The 23907-nt window shown below is 36.5% G+C and overlaps 1 protein-coding gene across 5 annotated transcripts in view; it reads left to right on the top strand.

Annotated features, from left to right (window-relative positions):
- Window positions 1-23907, top strand: part of LOC149571395 (histone-lysine N-methyltransferase) — a 213376-nt gene that overhangs the window by 154750 nt on the left and 34719 nt on the right. For 4 of the 5 annotated variants that reach the window (XR_016359807.1, XM_089812925.1, XM_089812928.1 and 1 more), the window contains exon 6: window positions 11363-11413. Coding sequence is in view for 4 of the 5 variants with exons in the window: in XM_089812925.1 (XP_089669051.1) it covers window positions 11363-11413 (51 nt within the window). In the remaining variant the exon portion in view is untranslated. Of the gene's footprint in view, window positions 1-11362; window positions 11414-12023; window positions 12068-12149; window positions 12254-23907 lie in introns of those variants that run through there. The other variant, XM_089812927.1, reaches the window with a different exon arrangement.

Genomic DNA, 23907 nt, shown 5'->3' with positions numbered 1-23907 from the left:
TGACAGATGGAAGATGGAAGATGAGAGGATGGTAGATGGCAGATGACAGATGACAGATGACAGGTTGGCAGATGACAAATGACAGGTTGGTAGATGATGGATAGTAGATGGCAAGATGGTAGATGGCAGATGATAGGTTGGCGGATGGTAGATGGAAGATGGTGGATGGCGAATGGTGGACTAAGGTTTGCGTAGTGGGAGGTTGAAGATGCACAGAGGGTGTTGCACAAAGATTGGAAAGAGAATACAAATTCATATGCAAATAATATTACAACACCAAATCCATCAAATAAATGCCAAACATGAATAGATATTAAATATTGATATCCTCCAATTAATACTCGCAGACAAAGATGGTGCTCCAATTTGCCAGATCCGAGAAAAGTATTGCAGGTGACGGAATAGGGTGAGGGTTGAATCCCACCGAAATTGGAATAGCCAAGTAGGGAAGATGTCTCATTTTTGAAATGGTGAACAACAGAGAACTCCAATTGGAGTACGCAGTACAAAGAAAATAGTCCAAATCGCATCCTAACAATTACCGACATGCTGTGCATAAATACCCCTCCAAAGAAAAGTGCCAAGGGTTTACAAAAGAGTGTCGACATGGAAAACACCTACGGATAATTAATATGATTTGGTCTCCTTTATTAATTAAATCAATTAATTAAATAAGTCCTTGTGATATTTAATTTTGAGGACCATTCAGTTAATTAACCTAATTAAAATATTCTATTAAAAATTGGGGACATTACATTATCACGAGAGAGCTTTTGAATTAATGGAGTTCCTAAGATGATTGTGGAAGAATAAGGTGACTGAAAATTACATTCATAACAAGCCCAACTAACTCATTAATGCACGGGAAATTAAATTTTCGTACTACACCTCATGAAAAGGCTTAATTTCACTATTTTCGAAAACATGGTTCTATTAAAAGATTGCCTCTGGATCGCCTCATTTAATGCAACGCAAAGCCATAATGTTCTTTCCTTGGGGAGCTCACCGGTGACAGGCGTTTAATTGTCGAAGTTTCAAACCATGGATCAAAGGTTACTGACTTGGGATAATGGGTGACTAGGCAACAATCACTAGGTCACGAAGATGTCGAAGACTCAAAGTAAGGTCATGACTTGCAAAGTTATCGCAAGTACCGATTGAGTGACACCACAAGTTTAAACAAAGAGGGGTCGATCGGCTTAGACGAGTGAGAATGAAAGTTTCAAAGTTAAGGGTTGTAAGAAATGCAACTAAGTTGGCTCTAAATGGGGACGAGGACTTAAAGGATGAAGAGAACCCAGGAAGGGAGAAAACTAACGCCTTATCCATTGAGAAAAGAGTCATGAGGAGGCACAAAACAGGGACCAACTTGCAAAGAGCAGAGGGGCAACTGGACTCACACCAAAAATGAGCACAAAAGAACTTTATTTGCATTATTTACAAGGGTGAATCCCTTACTTTAGGAAAGCTTGGAGACTTCATGCAAAACCATAATCATGTAGGGAAAAACACGAATCACTTTTGAGCAATAGAAGTAGTGGGACAAGGATATGAAGAAGCTTAAACAAAATTTGAAAAGGTTGGATGAAAGTTATAAAAGGATAAATGAATTGATGGTTTCCATGTTTAAGAGGACTACATCACAGAACAAAGAGAAAGAGGAACAAGAGGTCTCTACCAGTGAGGTATCTAGAAACCTCTACAAGGAGTTTGTAGCAGTTGGTGACCAGCATATAGCTGAATTTGGGGAGGACAAAAATCAGACCAGCTTGGAGGAAGATGTTGGGCACACAATACTTCAAGAGGACTTCAAGGATGAAGCTCGAGATACTTCGCATGGTTTACATAGTTTGAGGAACCAGCTAAAGATGAATGAGGATGAGGTAGAGTCTGAGTGGTAGGAGTTTGTTTCAGCCAGGGCTACCTTGTCAGTTGAGGGAGTTACTTTGTCAGTGACCCCTGATGATATTTGTCAAGATTTGGACTCTCAGTTAGTTGCAGAGGACGAGGGAGCTGGAGATTGTGATGATGAGATAGTTTCAGCAGAAGCTTCTTCGGAGTTAGATGAGGATGAGTCCGATGCTTGCATTCAGAGTGTGGAGGTGTACTCAGAGGTAAGTACATTGAGCGTTGGTGATCCTGAGGGGAGTTCGTTTGATTCAACTTTCTCTCATAGTGTGGACAGCGTATTGGAGACGGTTAATAGGAGGCCCGTAGTGCAGAGTCACCATGTGACCGGCCAGCTAAGAGTTGGCGAGAGAGATAGCACTATTGCTCTTGAGCATTTTGATACTGCTCGTCAATTGTTGGCCGTTATTGGTTGGGGTGCTTTTATGACAGATGAGTCCAGCAGTGGTTACCTTTCTTTGGCAGAGGTTCATGCCTTGCGTGAAGCTGTCAGGGTTTTGAGACAGGATTACTTATAGTTGGTAGCCGACCATGATCACCTGGTTGAGTGGAGGAGTACAGCCTATAAGGCACTCTTGGATCATGAGGAGGAGGTGAGTGAGCTTACCTAGGAGCTCATGGTGACTACTGAGGCTTTGGAGGTCACACAGCGAGATCTATAGGAGTCACAGTTCCAGTTAGAGGAGGTGACCGTGGAGTTGGAGCACTTGCGGTCTACACTAGCCCCAGACTCAGTTCATTTGTATATTAAGGTGGTTGGTGGTGAGTACGCTCCTACAGTTGTTACTGAGGAACATGTTGGGGCTGACACACATGTTCAAGATTTGGGAGTACCTGGTCCTAATGAGTTTGGGATACCAATGGAGTCGAGTCTCCAGATTGATTCTTCTCACACAGATGATAGTGTGGTACAGTTGGCCGTGCCACCTTTACAGAGGGATCAGTTGTGGTGTGCGAGGGAGTATGTTGATGCTTCCTCGTATAATTTTTACTGCACTGAACCGTTCATGGAGTATTTGCTAGATAGTGCAGGTGTTCGTTTGGACTCGCATAAAGTGTTAGAAGGTGTTCTCATCCGAGGTACTAGTGCTATTCGCAGATTGATTGGGGAGATTATAGTAATCCTTTCTATTATGGTACCTCACAGGGATTTTGAGGTGGGGTTTGTTGAGCGGATTGCACAGGGTCCTCTCCAACCTACAGCCACTCGGAGTTAGAGATTGGAGAGATTGGAGCCATCTGCTAATTCCCAGTTTAGTGATTGTGAGCCAGCAGCGGAGTTTGGGGGTTCCTACCAGCATTATATGGTGGTGTACGCTCATCATTTTTCTTTTGACCTAGAGATAGAAGATTTGATTTCACGCAGGTGTAGGTTGGCTCCAGTTTCTTACCATCCATTATGGGATGGATTGGCACCATCTTTTTCTGATGGAATTGGCAGTTGCAAGTTACATAGCCTGCAGTATTGACACACCCAGGATAGTTTATTAGAGATTGGATTTGGTGGCAGTGACTCAGGTACCTATAGTTGTTGTCATATCCACAATGTAGTTGGGTGCGAGTGTCAGTTAGACAGGGACTTGAGTTTTGACAGAGTCGATGTTTCAGTTGGCTCGAGTTTTGCTGAGTGGTTTCTTCTGTCGGCATCTACAGTTGGTCTTTAGATGATTTTGTCAGTGATGTTAGTTGTTTGGGTGTTGAGTGCAGTTTTTCAGTTGCTGATTTTTTTACTGTTGATGCTGATGATTTCTTCACAGGAGTATGGTGAGGATTGGGACATTACACAGGTTTTCACTTGGGATCCAGATGGAGGAGAATGGTACTTGTTGCTGAGATTGCTTTGGGACAAGCAATTTCAAGGGGGGCTAGAGTGTCATGTCCCCTTTTTGGAGATAATTTGATTTAATTAATTAAATTAATTAAGTTGTCCAAAAATAATGAATATTTTATGAGGATGACTAATTAATTATTTTAATTAAATAAATAAGTGGTATTAAGTTAATTATTTATAAAGTTATCAAATAAACAAATAATAAAAGGTAACTTTATATTTAATTAATTTAATAAAGTGACTTGAATTATAAAATATTTTATAAAGTCACTTAATAAATAAAATAATGTTCTAGAAGTTTCTGGAGAAAGTGGAGAAAAAAGAATAAATAGGCATCCTGGGCTTCATTCTCAGTAGGCAGATTTGTTGTTGTTGATGTTGATGTTCGATGGTTGTGGAGCCTAGGGTTTCTACAGTAGTCACAATTGGCCATTGAGAACGAAAACTCTCAATTGGTAGGCAATTTTGAGGGTGTGAAATATCACTTGAATTATTGCAGCTGTGGAGAAAGTTACTTCAGACTTTCATTTGTGCTTCATTGGTTAAAACTTTGGGGCCTTTGGCCAAGTTTTGTATGATATTGATTGGTGTTTGATTTGGAGACTTTTTGGAGTTCATAGTCTTCAACGAATTTGCATTGAGGAGGTGATTTGCAACATCGACAATTTATTTAGAAGTCTTATATACTGCTGCTGGGGCATCATTGGAAACATATTTATGTTCATATCTTCACTTAGAGGTATCCGATGTTTTTGGGTACTGTTGCATTCAATTGCTATCATCGAGACAATCATTTCAAGGACAAATTCGAGGAGCTTAGAGGTTGCATTTATTTTTTTAAAGTATTGCCAGGCAAGAACATGGGCGGCTGGGTGAAAGCATCAATTGGGCCTAAGAGAAGTTCATTTTGCTTGAAACTTGATTCTTTCATCAGCTCTTTTCTAAGGCATCATCATTTCTCCAAGTTCTTTTGTTTATCATTAATGTTAGCATTACATTTTAGGTGTTATAAGTTTCAGCTGTAGGTGTGCATTATACCAACATCATCATATTTTGTAATCCATGTAAATGCCAAGAGTCTTGGCCATATTTCATGAGCATTGTATTAGAAATTTCATTGCAATTAAGGAGATAATAGTTGCTGGTGTCATTTGAGCAATTCAATATCATTTATTATCAGCTAGTTAGTTTGCATACCAACTGTTTGTAAAAATGCCAGTTGGTTGTTGGTGTTCATTTCTCATGCTTAGATCATATATATGCATTGAATATTGCCAAAATTAGTTGCACATTCATATTAGGTCATTGTTTAGACAATCTGAAGTCTTCTTGCAAGCATTCTTGTTGATGCAAATTGAAGAAAAGAGTCATTTTAGCAAACTGAAAAGTTATATTAGTCATATGACCTTTGTATGCAAAGTGTTTGACAAAATTTCTTAAGCCTTCAATTAGAAGTTTTCAATCAGATTTGAGGAGGGTCATTACAAGATCAAACCCTTATACTTCAGCAAAGGATTTGAAAATCAAAACCTTAGAAAAACCACAAAGGCAACAAAAGAAAATAAATATTTAAGCGTGCTTTTCTCAACAAATGGGCTTGTATCTATAACCTCCAAATTCCCTTTTGTTGCCAAAATGTAATTTCATTCATGAAGCTTCACCACACAACATTAATTGGAAGCTTCCTTTAGATTCTCTCACTTGACTTGGCTTAACTAATTAATAAATGACACTTTTCAATGATAACTCAACTCTCAACTTAAGTGACATTATAAGTTAAATTATAACTTTATAATAAGTCATTTAATAATTAATAATAATTTGGCCACTAAAAATATAATAACTCCCAAAATACTCATTATTTAAATATGCCGTTTGAAATAGGAGTCATACTTATTATTTCTCCATGTGATCAAATGCACTCTCCAAAAATAAAAAGGGTCCATGTCAATCAACACCAACTTACTACAAATAGTAAGTACACAAAACTAAGCCCAAACGAAGACCAACTTGTAGCTTACTGAAATGTGGAGAAGATAAGACCCTTCCAAGCCAAGCCAAGTGTTGGTGAACAGATTGTCTTTTTAATTACACAATGATAATTTGCTCTATGCCCAAGACTTGGAAAGTACAAAAATGTTTACAATAGTTGAGAAAACTTCATGTTATTTGTTTTCTCTCTATATTTATAGGTACAACTTCCTTTAAAAGATCTATTAATGAATCAAAAACCAATTTCGCACTTTTTCCAGAAAGCACATAAGGACTTTCACATACTCCTAGGTAGTGAGGTGATAATTCGTTCATACAATAAAGATAAAAGAACTCACAATCTTTTCATCATAACCATTTATTCAAAGAAAGGATGATACAACAAATTCATAATAATCATTCAAGAAAATTGATCAACGTGAACTACAGAAGAAATAGTAACAGATATCTTCAAACGATAAATCAAATGTTCACGAAGTAACAATGATTTAAGCACTTGAAACACCAAGTTTTAAAGTGGGATCAAAGATTATATATATATATATATATATAGAAACTTCTTTCCTGAGCACAGTCATTCAAAAAGCAAATATATATATGCTATTTGTCTATTGCTATGTAAAAGTATCTATTTATCAGAGTATTTTCTAGCTTTCTATTCTAACCCCTAATTAGTTCAATGCCCCAACATTTATAGTTTCATTACAAATCCAAAAGGCCTCCATTAAAGCCCAGCCATTTCGGTTTAAAAAGTTACGATAAGAACAAAAACAGTTTTTAAAACGGTTGCCCCAAACACGACCGGAAGTAACTATCCCGATCAGACTTCATCACTGGCTTTTTCCTCCTCGCCTATAGTTTGTCTTATCAATTTCCACCTTTTGAAGGTGTTCATAAATACTTGCATCACATGGGAATGGGGGTTCTTCAAACTCAATAGCTTAGTCCTACAAGCATCTTTTTGCCATTTGGATTCTTTGATCCTTAGGCTCTGTTGCGGCATGAGATTCCTCTTTAGATATAACATGGATTCAATATTTGCTAGTGTGGTGAAATCACTAGCACTAGGCAATTCATTATCCTTAATCTTTGCAATAGCATCATTGAAGCTCTTTATTAATGCTTCAGTATCCATGTTTCCATCATCAAACTATAGAATACCTGTATGATTCACCAAATTCATATCTTTAAGAAGCTCCTCATGCATCCCAACAATCTTGTTTTCAATGGATTGCATTTCTTTAATAGCTTCGTTGTAAATCGATTCTTTCCAGCCCATATTATTTTTCATAATGAATAACATACAGGGATCTACAATTTTTATAGGGTTCTCACTTAGGAATTTAAGCACTCCATATTTTTCAACTTCAGTTACTTGGAACACAACAGCCTGACACCGACTCCGCTCAGTTTTCCACCCTGGAATAAGAGTTTGAATATCTCCCAAGAGTGTTTCTCCTTCAGCATACATAGTGGTGAAATCTAGGATAAACTTATTACCTTCCCTAATGATGGAATTCATCCAATCCTGCATTGCACCCAAGAGCAACTTCCCCTTTTGCATCTGTTTTACCAGTTGTTGGCTGTCTGCTGAATTAGGATTGATAGATTGAGGGGTTTGAACAACTGGTAGGGCCGTGAGATTCATCAGTGAATCAATATAAACAACCATGGTCACCACTAAGGCTTTGAGTTCCTTTATCTCCCTGCTATCTTTTTTCGAATGGGTTAACATATGATCAGCAGAAAACTTAAAGAAGTTATTGCTTGTATTTCTGTTGATGGTCCCAAATTCAACTGAAGTAACTTTGAAGCCTTCGCTATCAATTTCTCCAGATTCAGATTTTTGTTTATGCGTGGCCAATTCTGCTGTGATTTTCCCAATCACTAGATCTTTAATTAAATGGGCATCAATTTTTAGCTTTTTAACTTTGGAACCATGTGCTGCATATTTTGTTACGATGTCTTTTACAGGTGTACATATTGGCTCCAAATTTCTTTTCTTACTGATTGAGCTAGATAACCATGATGGGACAATGGGATTAGTAGAGATTGCTTGAGTATCTTGGGTAGGAGTCATGAATTTAGGTTGATCTTCCCTAGGAGCTTCAATAAATTGCACATTGCCATCAAGATTGTCTGAGAAACCGAAACTATCACTCGAATCTTGTCCTTGGGTCAGCATCTCTTCCTTCTGAACTTCTTGTTGCAAGAGAGCTTCAGACTTGGTTTTAGATCTAGTTCGAGGAGCTGTGTTCTGTGTGTGAGCTAGCGTTGTTTTCTGCTTGCCAGGAGTCGACACACCACCTGCAACAGGAGATGAAACTTGGATGTCAGAGGTTAGTGGTTCAGAAAAAGCTGTCTTTGGAGATGGTTCATTGACTACTTTCATGCTCTGCCTCCTTAGCCAATTGTCTGTATGGGTGAGAATGGATCTAGTTCTTAGATTTATATCATCTTCTTCTTCCTGATTCCAATCCACTTCTAATTGCTTCGACTCACTAGCTTCCTCCCACCCAGGTTCAACAATGTCTGAACCATCTTCAACTACTCCTTCCAGTTGAAATTTCAATTTGGGGTAATTGATTTGTTGAAGTGTTAATTTTGAGTGGTCTCTTTTTAACACTTCTTCCTCATTTTTACAGTCCTGCCATAAGTTTTCTAGGTTTGGAATTGTGGATAACTGAGCCTTCAGACCAAGAACTTGAGTCGCAAATTCTTTACTAGCAAAATCCCTTCTTCGTTGGTAAGACCCAAAACCAAAACCGAGCAAATTACTTCCTATGACTGAAGTGTTGATCATGTTGCTACAAGTCAAAGGGCCAAGTTTGATAGGACACACCGACTCCCAATTCTCTTGAGGTAGATTATCCTTAATGACAGAGAATAATTGCTTGCAGACCTCAGCTAAAACAAAAAACAGTCAAGTGCATAATGTGGTAACCTCATTGGCTCATCCTTGAATCCACCTACTCTAAAATAGTTGAACTTAGGGAACTGTATGTAATAACTTCCATAATTTTGAATTAGTCTTTGGGCTTCTGAGGACAATCTGGGCATGGCTGCCTTTTTCAGAGATAAATGTACACTTTCTACCAATAAATCATGTACCTTTTCAAAAATTTTCTAACACTTTATCTCTTTGAAGTAGGGGACAATATTGATAGACTGTTATTTCCTCACTCCAAATCTCATGGGGTAGGGAAGTGAGATTACTGACACAAGCAATGCATTATGTGAGATAAGAGGCTATGTAGAAATTCTCCTTAGATTCCTTAGCATGTTTAAGTTGTGTTCTTAATGAGCTAGCAATTATTTCAGCCCAATCCATCCATTGTTCCCCCTTTAAAATAATCTCAACATAACGAAACATCTATTCTTCAAAAAGGAGGACATCGGCTGAACCCTTAACTCGGTGTAACAACATTACAAGATCGTGAATATGGGGTTTTAGGCAATCTTTTGTGACTAATCTTTGTTAGCCTTGAACCTCCGCCATAATTAGTTATTGTCCACTTCCTGGCTAGGATGTTATGGTATTCTCTTGGTGTTTCTTGATGTTTAGGTAGGGATTGGATGGGAGAAAATGTAGCGAATGTGCTTTCTGGTAGGCGCAACATTGAGGCAATAGTTTCCTTGGATATTACAGCACAGGTTCTCTATCTTTTTAGGATACTTTTACTCCTCACATCATAATGGTCAATACAGAGTTGGAGTAATTCAGGGGTTTACAGGGCAGGAGGGAAAGCTATGCTTCAATCAGACCGCTAGTCAAAATTTCCATACAACCATTCAATTCATTGGCTCGCTCAAGGAAATTCGATTGTAACTTTTCCAGCCTAACACCTTCTAAATTGGTACCACAAATAATAGGTCTCTTGCATCCCAAACTTGAAACATTCCCAAAGAAATGTAACACAGATTTCATCTTAAACAAGGAAAACAAGGCTCAAACTGATTCTATTTTGAAATGCACATAGACGATAGAATGTAAAGAAGGTTTTTCTGTGTTCTCACCTGCAGCTTGCCTAGAAAAATAACCTCTTTTCTTGTCCCTTAGTAACTCCTTCAAATCTCCTTTTCACATGATAAACAAAAGGAAAAACTATGCTCTATTTAAGGCAAAGAGAACATACATGTGAAAGTACAGCCTCATAATGAGGCATTCATGACAGATCAACTGCAGCTAGGATCACACGTTTGAAGTCTCTCAACGTGACCTTTTATTAATACTTCCCTTTGTGGCTGTACTGAAAATGATTAACTCTGTCTGACACCCAATCCTTCTTTTTTGGCGAAAAGATCTTCCAATTTAAGTCATGATGGCATTTTCCCATGCTTGAAATTAAGGCACTCTTTTGAATTATTACCTCCTGACGTGGTAATTTATGTCATGTGAAAACGGCGGCTTCACCAACCCACAATCAATTACTGCTAGAGAACCTCAATAGTAGAGCTGCTTTCAACTGCTTCGAACCAAGATTTAAAGGGGTTCGAAGTAGTTCAAAAGAACACTCCGTAGTCTCGTGCAAATTACCCGCAGAAAACAAAGGTCAGCATGAAACCTTTTGATTGAACTGCTTTGAACTACTTTGAACCGAAGTTCAAAGTGGTTCGAAGAGGTTCGGATAAACACAAGGAATGAGAGGAGGCTTCGAGAGACTTTATACAAAGTTTTCAATGGTTGGGAGAACACGAAGTGACAATAAGAAGCTTCAATGACTAAATGGGCAATTTAGGAAAAGTTCAAAATAGGGCGACTCATAATATGGCTAACACCAACCCACTACCACAGAAGACCCTCTATCCACAATAATTAGCCTATGAGGATCACAATAATAGGCTAATCCCTGAAACTTTGATGCAAACAAAATTGGGGACATTACAGACTTTATATTCATCAACTTAGTTAATGCAATCTTTAGTTTGTTTAGTTAATACATTGCCTAATATAGCTCTAGGCAAATCACTGATCTGTTATAGCCTTATAGATCATTTGCCCAATCACAAAGAGGCTCACAAATGGCATGATCAATCATGATTCGATCAGCTCATATGATCATGATTAAGAGAGGATAGATATACTCAGAATCTGTAAGTGCAGTTAGGGTTTCAATTCTGATATGAGCTGATAGAATTATAGTCATACAATTCATTACCTAAATATCTGATCAAAGCTACAATGTCTTAACAGTAACACTGCACGAAGTACACATTTTCTGATTTTCTCTCAGTGTAATTGGGGTTATTCCCATGTGAAAGAGATGGAGCTTTAATACTCTTTAAAAATGAAATATCTAACACTTTTCTTTTCTGTTATTCAGAGATGCTTTGGTTATTGACTATATTTTGTCATGTTGAATCATGCAATCAACTGATGGCAAGTTTAAAGCTGTAATTTTGAAATCATAGACTAGAACACTTCTTTACATTATAGTAGTTTCACAGTGGAATCTTTTCGAAGTCAGCACTAAATTTAGTTCATTATACATAATTGTGGGCATTGCATTTGAGAATAAATACCTTAGACATTTGAATGCCTTTTAATTTAAGCTCATTGATTGCTTCTGATCACTACGGAAATTCTAATATTCTAGAGTTTGAAATTGTTTACATTTTTTCTGTGTTTAGGTTATCAACATTTCGGTGGGATGTGATATGGCTACCATTGGGCCCTCTTAGGTGATCTCTTTCTTCTGTTTACACTTAGGTGCATGCTTGGTTAATTGGGATGGTGTTTCTCACTTTTGACCCTATCATGTTATGGTTTTTCTACACATCTAGATAAACAACATGAAAACAACAAAATAACAAAGTGACATATAAGAATTTGTTTTACTAACAGATGTATCATGATTTATTGGCATAAAGTAGCTAATTAACAGTCACCAAGCAACTCCTTAATAGGATGATTGCTGTCAGATTTTCTGATGACGAGATTTCCATATAGTGAAGATGCACTGCTCTTTATTTACTTACATTAATTGAAGGGGTTCACTATGACTCTATCTGTACCCAAACATCTCTAACTGTCTGTCATAATAGAAAATGGTACTAAAGAAGTGATAGTTGTTTCCTATACCAAATTTTAGCTTGAATATTCGGATAGTTCTTACTTCGTTAGCCTGTCTTTTCAACAATTTTCACCATTTTCTTTGTGGCGAGGAATTTCAAGATTGTAATGAATGAGATAAAAGTATTTGTACAGTAATTTTATTAGTGAACAGAAAATATTTCTTAAGCATACTAATATATCTGGTGAACAAAAAATTTGGTACTTTGTATTTTTCAGATTAGTTGATGGCTGTAAATCGCATGATCGCATGGGACTTTTGGGTATGCTTCTATGCAGCATATGGGTACAACTTCTGTATGTATGTTGTTTGATGTGTGCTTGACATTTACCTTGACTTTGCAGCTCAATTTGTCTGAAACGGAGACTGCTGGCATGTTCAACCCATGAATGTCCTTTCTAAAATCCATCTAGAACACAAATGAAGAGGAAAGATTGAAAACACTAAAGCAAGTAAAATAGAGCAAGTTACTTTTTACTTAAATAATACTTGCTAGAATCTCATCGATTCATTTCTCTAGGCATAAGTTTAACATGTGAGGGTAATTTTACAAGGACTTCTGTAAGCTGAGATAGGTATATTTCCTTATTTTATGGCTGTAACACTTTTTTATTAGTATTATGTGAAAACAGGTTTTGAAGGGGCCGTAAAACCCTATTACAAAATATGACTAATCATTAAAGCACATAAACCAAAAGAGAGCCAGACACAAAACAGGCTAGCAAAAGACAAAAGCCAGGCAGAACGAGAGACAACAACAAAATTGCCAAGCTCACTAAATAACAGAACTCCCAAAACCAACAAGAAACAAGAAAAAGGAACACCAACACACGGCTACCCAAGACACTTCAGCAGCTCAGCAGCCTCTTGTTCCTACATGTTCATCTCATCTACCTCATTCTTTATCTGTTGGCTTTGGTTGTTTTGCTTGGGCCAGCCTAACTATTTGTAGGAGAATCCTTGTCATCGGTGACCTGAATGATGGCTCTATCCTCAGTAGGGTTCTCTAGCTTCCCAATAAGGATTTTGATGTGCTCATTTGAGGCCTTTAGAACTTATAGCTCTAGTCACCAATGCCCTTTAAAGAAGAATCTAGATCCAAAACTTTACCTTCAGACGTGTTGTCCTTAATTTTCGCTTCACAAAATTGAGGCAAACCTACGAAAATTTCTTATGGATTTGTAGGTGCATCTTCTTTGTTTTAACACGTCAATAAGGTGTCGTGAAGATAGTTTGTTATCCCTAAATTGTACTTTATATAGCTCTATCTATGCATTCTTTTGAAGGTTTCCATTGAGTTAAATCTCAAATTGTTTGCTAGTAAGAGTTTTTCTTCTCTTCTTGCAAATGCTCAATTTTTGGAAAACTTTCGTGTCTTTTCTTTGTTCTTTTTTGTGTTGTAAATGGTTTTTAGTCTCATCGTTGCCCTAGGTGTATAAACCATGGAGCTACACTCTTTTCGAATTAACTTAGGTCTAAATCAGAGCTGTTGAGCTCAAGTTATAAAGGAAAATGTGGGGTTTTTTAGGGCAACTACATATATTTATTTAAAAACCTCATAAAAGTGGGTTTTTTATTGGCAAATGCATGATATAAAAATACATTTAATAGTTAAAGTAAATTTTGACAACCACTTTCAAGCTTCAACTCTTTCTGAGTTGAGTTGACCATAGTTTTTAATGTCTTATGAAATTAGCCTATTTTAAGTCTATTTTCAAGTTACTTTATTGAAAACTATAGTTAAATATTATATTTAATTACATAAAAGACTTCAAATGCATTTAAGTGGGTTTTTTTACTGTTCATTGCCATATATCAACATGCAAATTACTATATGAAAACCCACTTCCAATAAATTATAATTCCCAACATCATTAAAGTGCACTATTTAAATGCAATAACACATTTTAATGGGCATAGTGGGTTTTTAATATGCTTTGGCATATTTGAAACTTATTAAATCAATTTAAGTGGAGATTTTGAACCCGTTTACACATGTTGCTGCACATATAAGTTCATTTTATATGTTTTAATGTATTTAAATGGAGTTTTTCTAACCTATTGCATATGTATTTTTTCAAATTGCCACTTAAGTGGACTTGTAAAGTCATTTTACATGCTTTTATATTATGTAAATACATGTCTCAAGTAAGTTTTCACTTGAGCTAACTAAAAGTGGTGATTTTTGACCCAATTGCATGTGTATGTGATAGAGGGAAACCTATTACAACAAGTCTAACTAAAACTGGTGATTTTGGCTCTCGTTACATTTGTTTTAAACATGTTTTTAAGCCTAAAAAGTCTAAGCTACCATGGTTCGTCCTTGCACCCCTGGACAACCAGAAGTTCGAGCTAGTTCAAAGTTTGAGTCCGGGTCAATATCTGATCAAGGTAGGGTGCGATATTTTTCTTGTTGGTTCGAAACAAGATCGAACTTGGGTGGACCATGCTGTTAATCGATGAACAAGTTCGAACCACGTTTGAACCCCATCATTTCTGGGTCCCATGGATGGCAGTAAAGTGTTCTGTTTGCAATAAAAAAAGTAGAGAACCTTGTATTTGTGCATTACAACTTACGTCCTCTTTCGCACACGATTAAAGAATACAAAGAAGGGCAGACAAATAAGTGGGATGTAGGTGCAGAGGATGCTTGGATGCTTCCACTGCTCGGCTTACACTAGATGATTTTGAAGAATTTGATGCCAATACCATTGTTGCTGTTGCTGCTGATGCCATTGGCCTTAGCTTTATTGCTGAGTCAACTAATGACATAGAAGAAGAAGATGCAAAAGAAGATGATGAACATGAAGAAGAAGATGAAGATTGAAGAACTTAGAATATCAATTTGTTTTTATTGTAGTAGTTGAACAATGAATGTGAAACAATGATACTTTAATTTGATGCTATGATTTATTTTTGATGTTTTGAGTCTTTGATGTTGAACTTATTACTTGAACTATATGATGGTATGATCACTATGATTACAAGTTTATGGTGTTTTTGTTGTTTAAATGTGTTTGTGCTACTATGCTACATTCTAATTTTATCTCATGCTTCATATATATATAATTTTTACATATTTTTGTACCAAGGAATCCAAACAAACCCAAACCGATTTCCAAAATATGGACAAACTTGTGATCCGGTTCTTGAACATTGAGCTTGGAACTGAACTTGAAATGGTAACTTAGTAAAAAGCAAGTGTTAGACAAAGTGGAAAATTTTAACCCATTTACATATCATTTTAACATGTAAATGGTTCTTAAATTCATGTTTTTAATGACTTAAATCTCCACGAAAGGAAAAGTGGTGATCTTTACAGCTATTGCATATATTCTAAACATGCAAGTGACCACCAAACGTGCATTTTACACTAAGTTATTGCCCAAATACTCTTGGTGGCGATTTTCAAAGTGATTGCATGTGTTTTAAACATATATATATGTAATAACCCTATTTGGCTATAGCTAAATCAAGCATCAATTTCTTTCACATTTCAATGCTTTGACATTTTGTCAAACACCTTGTAGGCTAACTCAATATAATTGTAATGACAAATCTCTCATGAAGTTTGAGTTAATTATCTTTGCATTTAGAACATATATATTGAATAGTGAAATCATTATTGGTATCACAACTTTGTAAGCACACTTTTCAAGTGAATGCTAATGCTAAAACTAATACAATCACGTAGATTAATAACCATTTTCATTCAATGCAAATCTGATTGCTATCATGACATATGACAATGTTATAAATTAGAATTAATTATAATGGAACCTGTGTGTCACGCAATGATGCAATTTCCTTGTAATAACTTGCCAATCAATGGCAGCTTCCTAGCAACTAGATCAGTCATTCAAAATCTCCAACACAGACCACCAACAATGGAACACAGGCCTAGCAAAAACAAATCGCAGAGCCCCGAAACAATTCGCAGCCACTCTCACAGATTTCAACTGATGCCAAATGCTGCTACAGGGTAAACAAGAGCCTCCAAACATGTACAATGACTCCCAAGCCAAACAGAAGGTTTGCAAATATATGCCAGACTTCCAAATAATGCCCAATGCTGCCTAGTTCATGACAGCCTCACAAACACAAATCGATGTCCAAAATCTGAAACTCAGTACAATTTTTTTCTTCCAAGCCACATAAAATACAATAATGGAAGAGCTGGAACAATTCCCAGAATTGATTCACAATACCTCAGATGTGAATCCAAACCCTTTTACGTCAGCAAGGGCACAAAAAATCAGAACTTCAGAAATGTCACCAAGACATAAGCAAATAAGATAAATAAATGATCAGATGCCTTTCTCATCAAATGGGCTCATGTTTATAACCTTCAAATGACACAAGTTTCCCAAATAAACTCCACAACATTAAAATATAATAAAGTGCCATTATAATATAATTATTAATTGCTTTTGGCTCCCAAAAATGACCTTTTTCACCATAATTTAATATTTTGACACACAAGGCCATTGTTTCTTATGCCCATAATTTGTAACATTTAGTCCCGGTTCCAACAAGCTATGATACTGAGGTGACCAACATTAAACACCAACAAAAATAGGAACCTCAACATATTTAGACGAATAATAGTAATTCATCCGTCTTGGGGAAACAACTGAAAAAGCATCAGAATTGAAATTTGACAACACCAGAGTGATCCTGATGATGAAAGATGATGAATGAACCTAATGAGGTGACTTATTATAAAAAGATGCTCCCTCCAAGATTCTTGGAACCCAAACTAGAAGCCCTATATAAAAATTGAGAGCATTGCTCAGCTCTAACTCGGCTAAGCTCATCGGAACCAATAGTTTGACTTACTATAAATAGTAAGTCCCTCAAGTGGAGCCAAAATACACCATAGGCTGTCGGAAAGCCTATAACCACATAATTGAGACCCTCACATCCCACTGTCAGTCATGAGGGTCACAATAGTGAACTGACCAATCCAACAGCAGGAACGTGCTAAAACTAGGGACATTACAATATATTTCCCAAAAATGCATTTAAAGGCTGCATTTGTAAACAAAAGGGAAAAGTGGCAATTTTGTATGCTATTTCATGTCTTTTAATACATGTGTTTTCCCCCAAGAAGTGCATTTTTCTCCGTCATTAGCAACAAATTCATTTGTGATGGAAATGCATGTGCGTTTGCATTGTAGATCTCCACCAAAATGCTGCATTTTCCGCCTTCATAGCTGAGTGGCGATCTTTGAAGGAGATACACATTGTTTTATGTATGCTTCTCATTCTAAAAATCACATTTTCTACTCTAGCGTGATTTTGAGAAGGGTTAGGGCATTATTTTCACATGTAAATGCCATCAAAAGGTGTGTCCAAGTATTAACAATCATTTGGCATTTTTTTTCACCCAAAAGAGTCATGCTTTGATCACAAATACAAGGCGTTTTTGCAAAGTGGCAATTTTGGGAGTGATTGCATGTCTTTTGCTGCACCTGCCCGGCCAAAAACAACCTGTCTAGGGTACATTTCTTGCCAAAATGGTTCATTTCTTGAATTTTCTTGGTGTTCAATTCTTCCAAGGAGGCGTTTAGGGTATGTATTCTCATTTGCACCTTGTTTGTCATCATTTCCAAGCTAAAAATGTTGCCCTAGATGCCATTTTTAATTACATTTGCATATGACATTGCTTAGTCAAAGGTTGTTGCATTGTTTGTGCCTTTTATCTCTTTAACTATCTACATTTGTCCAAATTCGAACCTTGACTATTCATTAGGATTGAATTTCAAAATCTATACAAGTATTGTTGTCTTTAACAATTCTAAATCCAAAATCTCTTGGATTTGTTTTCAGATTTTTCAAAGATTTGAAAGAGAATTATTCTTTTTTTCTAGGCATAGTAACACGGGGATGTGTCCCCCCTCTTTTTGGCCCACGTCTTGGAAGCTTGGATGCACCAGGGACTTGCGGACTCCGTTCCCCCGTCCCTAGTGATGCCACTAGATCCCACCACCTCCGCCAAGGATGGGGGACGTTTCAGTGTTGATTATTTGTTGATTTGACTATTTATGTTCTGTTGGGTGGATATTTTGCAACTGATAGTTTTGGGTAAAATCTAGTGGCAAAATAGGATGACTAGCCACACAATGTGAGAGATAGAGTCTTTCCTACCTTAAAGGAAAGGCTCCCCCTTCTCACCATTCCTTGGATCAACTCACGGTAAGCAAAAATTTGAGAGATTTTGTAAAGTGGTGTTACCAATATTCTTTTCTCTTAACTTTCAGGAAAGAATCCACTTACTCATGGAGCGAGTAATGGGCAGGGTGAAATCTCTAACTACACTTCTATCTAAAAGATGAGAACGGTGATATCGATAAACCGACACTAACTCAAAGGCTAGCTGAAAGTGTACCGATTCGGCTCTAAATCCAGTTATAATTCTATATGAATAAGCTTTACTAATAGGGCACAAAGGTTTCCAAAAGTAAAGATATCTTAACTATTTTGTGAATCAAGAAAGAGATATAAGCTACAGACAAAGCTTCTAACTATATATCTCCACAATCGCTCCTAGTCAAAGGTCCGACTCCAATGGCTTCTTAACTTTTTTTATATTTAATTATCAAGAACACAAGATCACATAATTGAAAGATAACATATGCAAATTACAGACAAAGCTTCTAATTCACACAAATAACAATCTCACTCAATTAAAGTTAAGTCTCAATTGCTCCTTTGTATTCACTTTTCTCTCAAAATAGTTCTACACAAACAAAGTTCTGCTGGCATAATTTCTCCAGAGCTCTCTTGCATACAATAAAAATATGATTTTGCAATGATGGGGCACTCCTTTATATAGGCACAGGAGTTGAGGAAAATATGGAGGAAAAAGTGGGAGCAACTCAACCTACTTTGACCAAGTCTAACTATAAGAGAAGTTATTGGGTTACATGCAGCTACACAAGCAACTCGCATTACATGTAATTACATCTTTTCATGCAATGCATCCTTGTTGATCTACAAACAAAAACAAAAACAAAATAACAAATAACAATCTTAAAGATTGTTCTTCAGTGCCTTGAACTTGATGATAACATCATGTACTGTAGGAAGATCAAAAATCTCCATTGTCTTCGATATTGCCTCTATTGTTACTGCATTTGCATATGCTGATTGCACAACCTTAGAATTTGTTGTCAGAGAATCTAGCAAGCGTTTTGTCGAAGATTTATAAAGGACAAACTTGTTTATCGTGTGACAACCAAAATCTTCAAAATCTAAATCAGCATTGATCCTAATTGTATATTTTGAACTTGCTCTTTCAACTACAATCAAATTACCATGTTTGTCAAGAATCTAATATCCCATTTTCTCTAAATCACATGTGACCTTTGTTTCTATCATCTGACAATCTCCAAGAGTTGTCTACAACTTTGTAACCAGTTTTCTCAATGTTTCTTTTTTACAACCCATAAGCCCTTGATACCTGAAGAACATTTCATAGGATGGAAGAATGTCACATGAAATCATGGCATCTAAATCAAATATAGCAATCTCATCCCAGTCATTGAGAATCTCTTTCAAATCATCTGCTTCTTGAGTCAAGGAAGAAATCAAACCTTGCTCCATTTCATTCATATCTTTGATACATTTAAGAATTGTAAATGTTTTTGTAATGGCTCGAACTCCTTTAGAAATGACTTCTCCTATCCAAGACTTAGCGGCTTCAATCAGCTTTCTTTCCTCGAATGTCTGAGACACAATAACAACACTTTGAGAAGATTGTTGCCGAATCACTTCATTTAAGCGAGTAACCTCCTGTTTGAGCTGATTCTTCATTTCCCATAGTTCATGATTGCTTTTTGACACATTAGCTAATGCATCTTGAGCATCTTGCAAGCAACTTAAACATGACTGCTTCTTGATTTCTAGCTTAGTGAATTTGTAATTAGAACGGGTAAGTTTTTCAATAGGTTTGTCCACTAGTTGACCAACAACTTCTACAAACTTGGTTTTCTCCGAATCAACTAAAATCCTTTAACCAATCTTATCTTTCAAAGATTTGAACTTAGTTTTCTTTACAAGAAGGTTATCTGGAGGTACAACCACTTTCCTTCTCTTCATTGTGATCCTGCTCAACCATGCAAGCAAGCTGAAACTTTCATCTATGAAAAAAGGTACAATGGAGACGATTGGCATTGATCTTGATTGTATCTCCGCTATGACTGAGCAAGATTTAGTCTGCACAGTTGAATTTATAGGTGCATGATGAGAGGATTCTATCATGAATAGCTCAAAACCTGTCAGAGATGTATCAAGTTGTGTAAGAGTTGGAAAATCTTCGAACACACTTCCCAAATTTTCATATTGTTCATTTGCTAAAATGAGAGGATTGGCTGAAGAAATAGGACGAGCCAACATGTTGACTTCTGAAACTGGAATAGAAGGTGTGAAAACAGTGGAAAATGAATCCACACCATCATATATCTCATCCAAAAAAGATGCTTCATGCATGGATGGTGCGTGGGTTTGTGCAGGTCTTGGAGGAGATATGATCATAATTTCCCCTTCTTCTTCCTCATCTTCGTCTCATTTTGTCTCTAATTCCTCTTTTGATTCCTCCTCTGATTCTTGAACTGGTTCAAGGATCTGAGAAGATTTAGATCCTTTTCCACCCCTTCAACTTGAATTTAAGAGACTTATTTGCATCAAAGAAGAAGCTCCATCTTTACTTGTTATTTCTAGCTATGACTTCCTTCCATGAGGACCAAAGCTTCCACAATCCAAACCCACTTTCGGATTAACCCTTTTTAGGCCTTGAGTTTTCAACCACTTGTTGGTGTTTACTAAAATGGATTGAAATTTATCCAAAGAGGATGTACCTTCTTTTTGCTGACATTGAATGGGAAAATGACATCTTTTATCAAAACCTACTTGATAATATTCAGGATCAAGAACATTGCCATCATCTTCAATTTGGAAATCCGATGGGATCTCAAGCATGTTAAGATCAATGATTTGTTGCAAAGTTAATCTCCAGTAATCCAACTTCATTATATCCAGTTCTGTTCGCATGTTGATCCAAACATCCTTGATGCGATGAACATGTGTGAGATCCCTCTTGATTTGAGAATTCATTTCTCTGTAATCAAAGTCAAATTTGGCTTTGAATTTCTTATAAATGATCAGCTGCAATTCTGCTTCTATAGTTGTTTTGCTTTATGTACAAAATTGATCAAATAATTACCAATTACCAAGAGTTTAACATAAGAAATACCAAAATCAGACCTATGCAAAACATGCTGATCAGACTAAACTAAAATGAGTTGTCTAGCTAATTCCATCATAATAATCCTATCAGTAGCATACTTAGGTATGGTATACGACTCACCTTTAATATATCCAACCCTCAAGTAAAAGTTGGAAATTGGATAATGATACAACCATACCGATTTACCTTTTCCCGAGCTTCATAAGATACCTTTCTGATGGATAACTATCTATCAAATAGACACCGGAACTGCCCAAAGAAAGCATCCTGTACTCTTTTGAAATGAAATTTACTATTAGCCAGAGTGATCTGATCATAGTAATCCCAAATTGGAATTTGTAGACGATCTCCTTTGGTTGATAGTTCAGAGAAAGATCCCATGGAAACAACAATATAGATAAGGTAGGAATTCATGTAGAAAGGCACTGAAGTCCCTACATTGAGCAACTGTTGATAGAGTGCAGTACTAATCAGTTATCCCTAAAAGACATGTTCTTTATTTTCCATGATCTGGAAGATGAATTTGTACATCCATGGTTCAAAATCGGTGGAATCTTTAGGACCACAAACCCTGCTGAGAAGAATGATAAGATCTCTGTACTTCTGCTTGAAATTAGACCTGTGAACGATCTTTGGCCATCTTGAGAAGTTGTTCCTCTTGGTATCCAACCAATATTGATTCACATGCTTCTAATAATCTCCTTTCTTTTCATTCCATATTTCCAAAGATGATTCTTTGGTTAGATCTACACATTTTGCATTATGTGGCACTTTGAAAATTTGCTCGATAACTTCTTGATCAAGACTAATAACAACTTTTTGCCATCAACATCCTTGATCGTCTTTGACTTTGGACTGAAATGCTTTGCGCATCCGAGAACAAACTCAGGTCCCATGGCAGCCATGAGAAATGTAGATAACAAGTGAATATGACTACTCTTGATACATTTCATCTCATGACCAATAGGAGTTTCTATTCTTCATAGAAGATCAGTCATGTCCACGTGTCCGATCTTTGTGTCTAACACGTCAAGAATGGATGTGACTTGAGATGGAGTTGCATGAGCCAACTCTATCAATTTGGTATTTCATTTTTCCCTTAGATTTAGATGGTGAAGGCATCTCTTATGGTTGTGCTGCAACACAAAAATTCCTAAATATAAATACATCATCAGAGAAAATCGCCATAAAGGTTGATTCTTGATCAACAACAAAGGTTCAAGTGTGGATTTGATACTTTGTAGATCCAATGAGATGATCTCAAAAAGAGACATCATACATATGTAGTGGATGAAAATGGAAGATGGAATGAAATATGATGAAAGTGAAAATGGAAGGAGATAGATATGTGCGAAGGTGGAATGCATAGGCATGCGTTCGAATGAAGATTGCTGATTTCCAAAAAGTGACTTAGGTTTTCAAGATGTTATTGCATGGAAAATGAATTACATGTAAATGCAACATGTAATGAGGACGGAGAATGAGCTTACATGTAAGTGCGGACAACGGATGAGATGTGAAGTGTGTAATGACATGGGAAGTGGAAAAACATGTATTTGCTCATGGAGGCGTAAGTGCATATGAAAAGATAGAAATGGAATAAAGCTTAAGGTAAAATGAACTTTATAGTCATCTTTGTGCAAAGGTGAAGTCAAAGTAAATGGGAAAACATGCACATGACATTTTTGACTTTTAAAAAAGTGGCTTCAAGTCAAAAATGGGTTTTAGAGATGCAATTACATAAAAGACTTTTCATGTAATCATGTCATGCGAGTGGATGCAAAAAGTGAGATGAGTGGAAATGGAAATGGAAAATGAAATTACGTGTCCGTGCGGATGATGAATGAGATGAAATACATGTAATCGCATTTGACGAATGAGATGCGAAGTGTTGTGGCATGGAAAGATGGAAATAAAATGTGATGATGCTCTTGCATGAAATAGAAGGTGGAGTGAAGTGAAACATGATCAAGTTCTTGGGAAAGAACTTGCGATTTCTCCAAAATGGAGAAAAACTAAAAGCAAACACACAAAACACAAAAACAAACCTCAAAAGAAAAACGTACCTTTGGCAAATGACTCAAACATGTCAACAAGCAAAACAATGCAATATGCAATTTTGAATTTAGAGTTTGGGAAAAAACCAAAACATGAAAATGAACCATTTCATCATTTGTAAAGGAAAAATACACTTTCCATGGCAACAAAATCAACAAGCTAAAACATGCATAAAAGCAGCAAGATAAGAGCAAATGAATTAGCAAGAAGGAAAATGTCCACTTGATGATTATGTGCCAAAAATGAAGGAGGGAAATGCTCCAATATTTGAAAAATTCTCCAACAATGTTAGACTTTTCAAACTTTGCAAGAGATATCCGCAAAGGGGCAGCAAAAGGGAGGTTTTTGGGAAAAATCCTGGACTTCCAAGTGCATTGCATAAGTCGTTTTTCACTCTAAAATGCAAAAACGTGACCCTTGGTGTAATGCAAATAGATGAACATGCCAAAATGCCTCTTTCGCAAGCAAAAACATGAGCTAAAGTTTTTTGCCAAAACCTGCACTTGAATGGACTCTAAAATAACATTTTTTGCATGAAATCTCAATGTTTAATGCTTGGAAACACTTAGAATTGCAAAAACGACCCTTAAGGAGAAGATTTGAAGAAATTTCATGGAAGAATCCAAGCAAAATCACTAAAAACATGTTCTTTGGGGCCAAATGTATGAAGTTTTTTCAAAAACGGGTTTTGTAGGATCAAATACATATGTTCCAATGCAAAACACACCTTTTAGAGGTGATAACATGTTTTAAAATGTCATATGAAGCAAAATGCACTTTTTAGAGGCAATTAT

This window comes from Cupressus sempervirens, chromosome 2, assembly GCF_028749045.1.
Source record: "Cupressus sempervirens isolate cs-2001-9-10 chromosome 2, ASM2874904v1, whole genome shotgun sequence".
Taxonomy (NCBI): Eukaryota; Viridiplantae; Streptophyta; class Pinopsida; order Cupressales; family Cupressaceae; genus Cupressus; species Cupressus sempervirens.
Note: the sequence above shows the minus strand (reverse complement) of the source record. Positions and strands in the feature narration are given on the sequence as shown.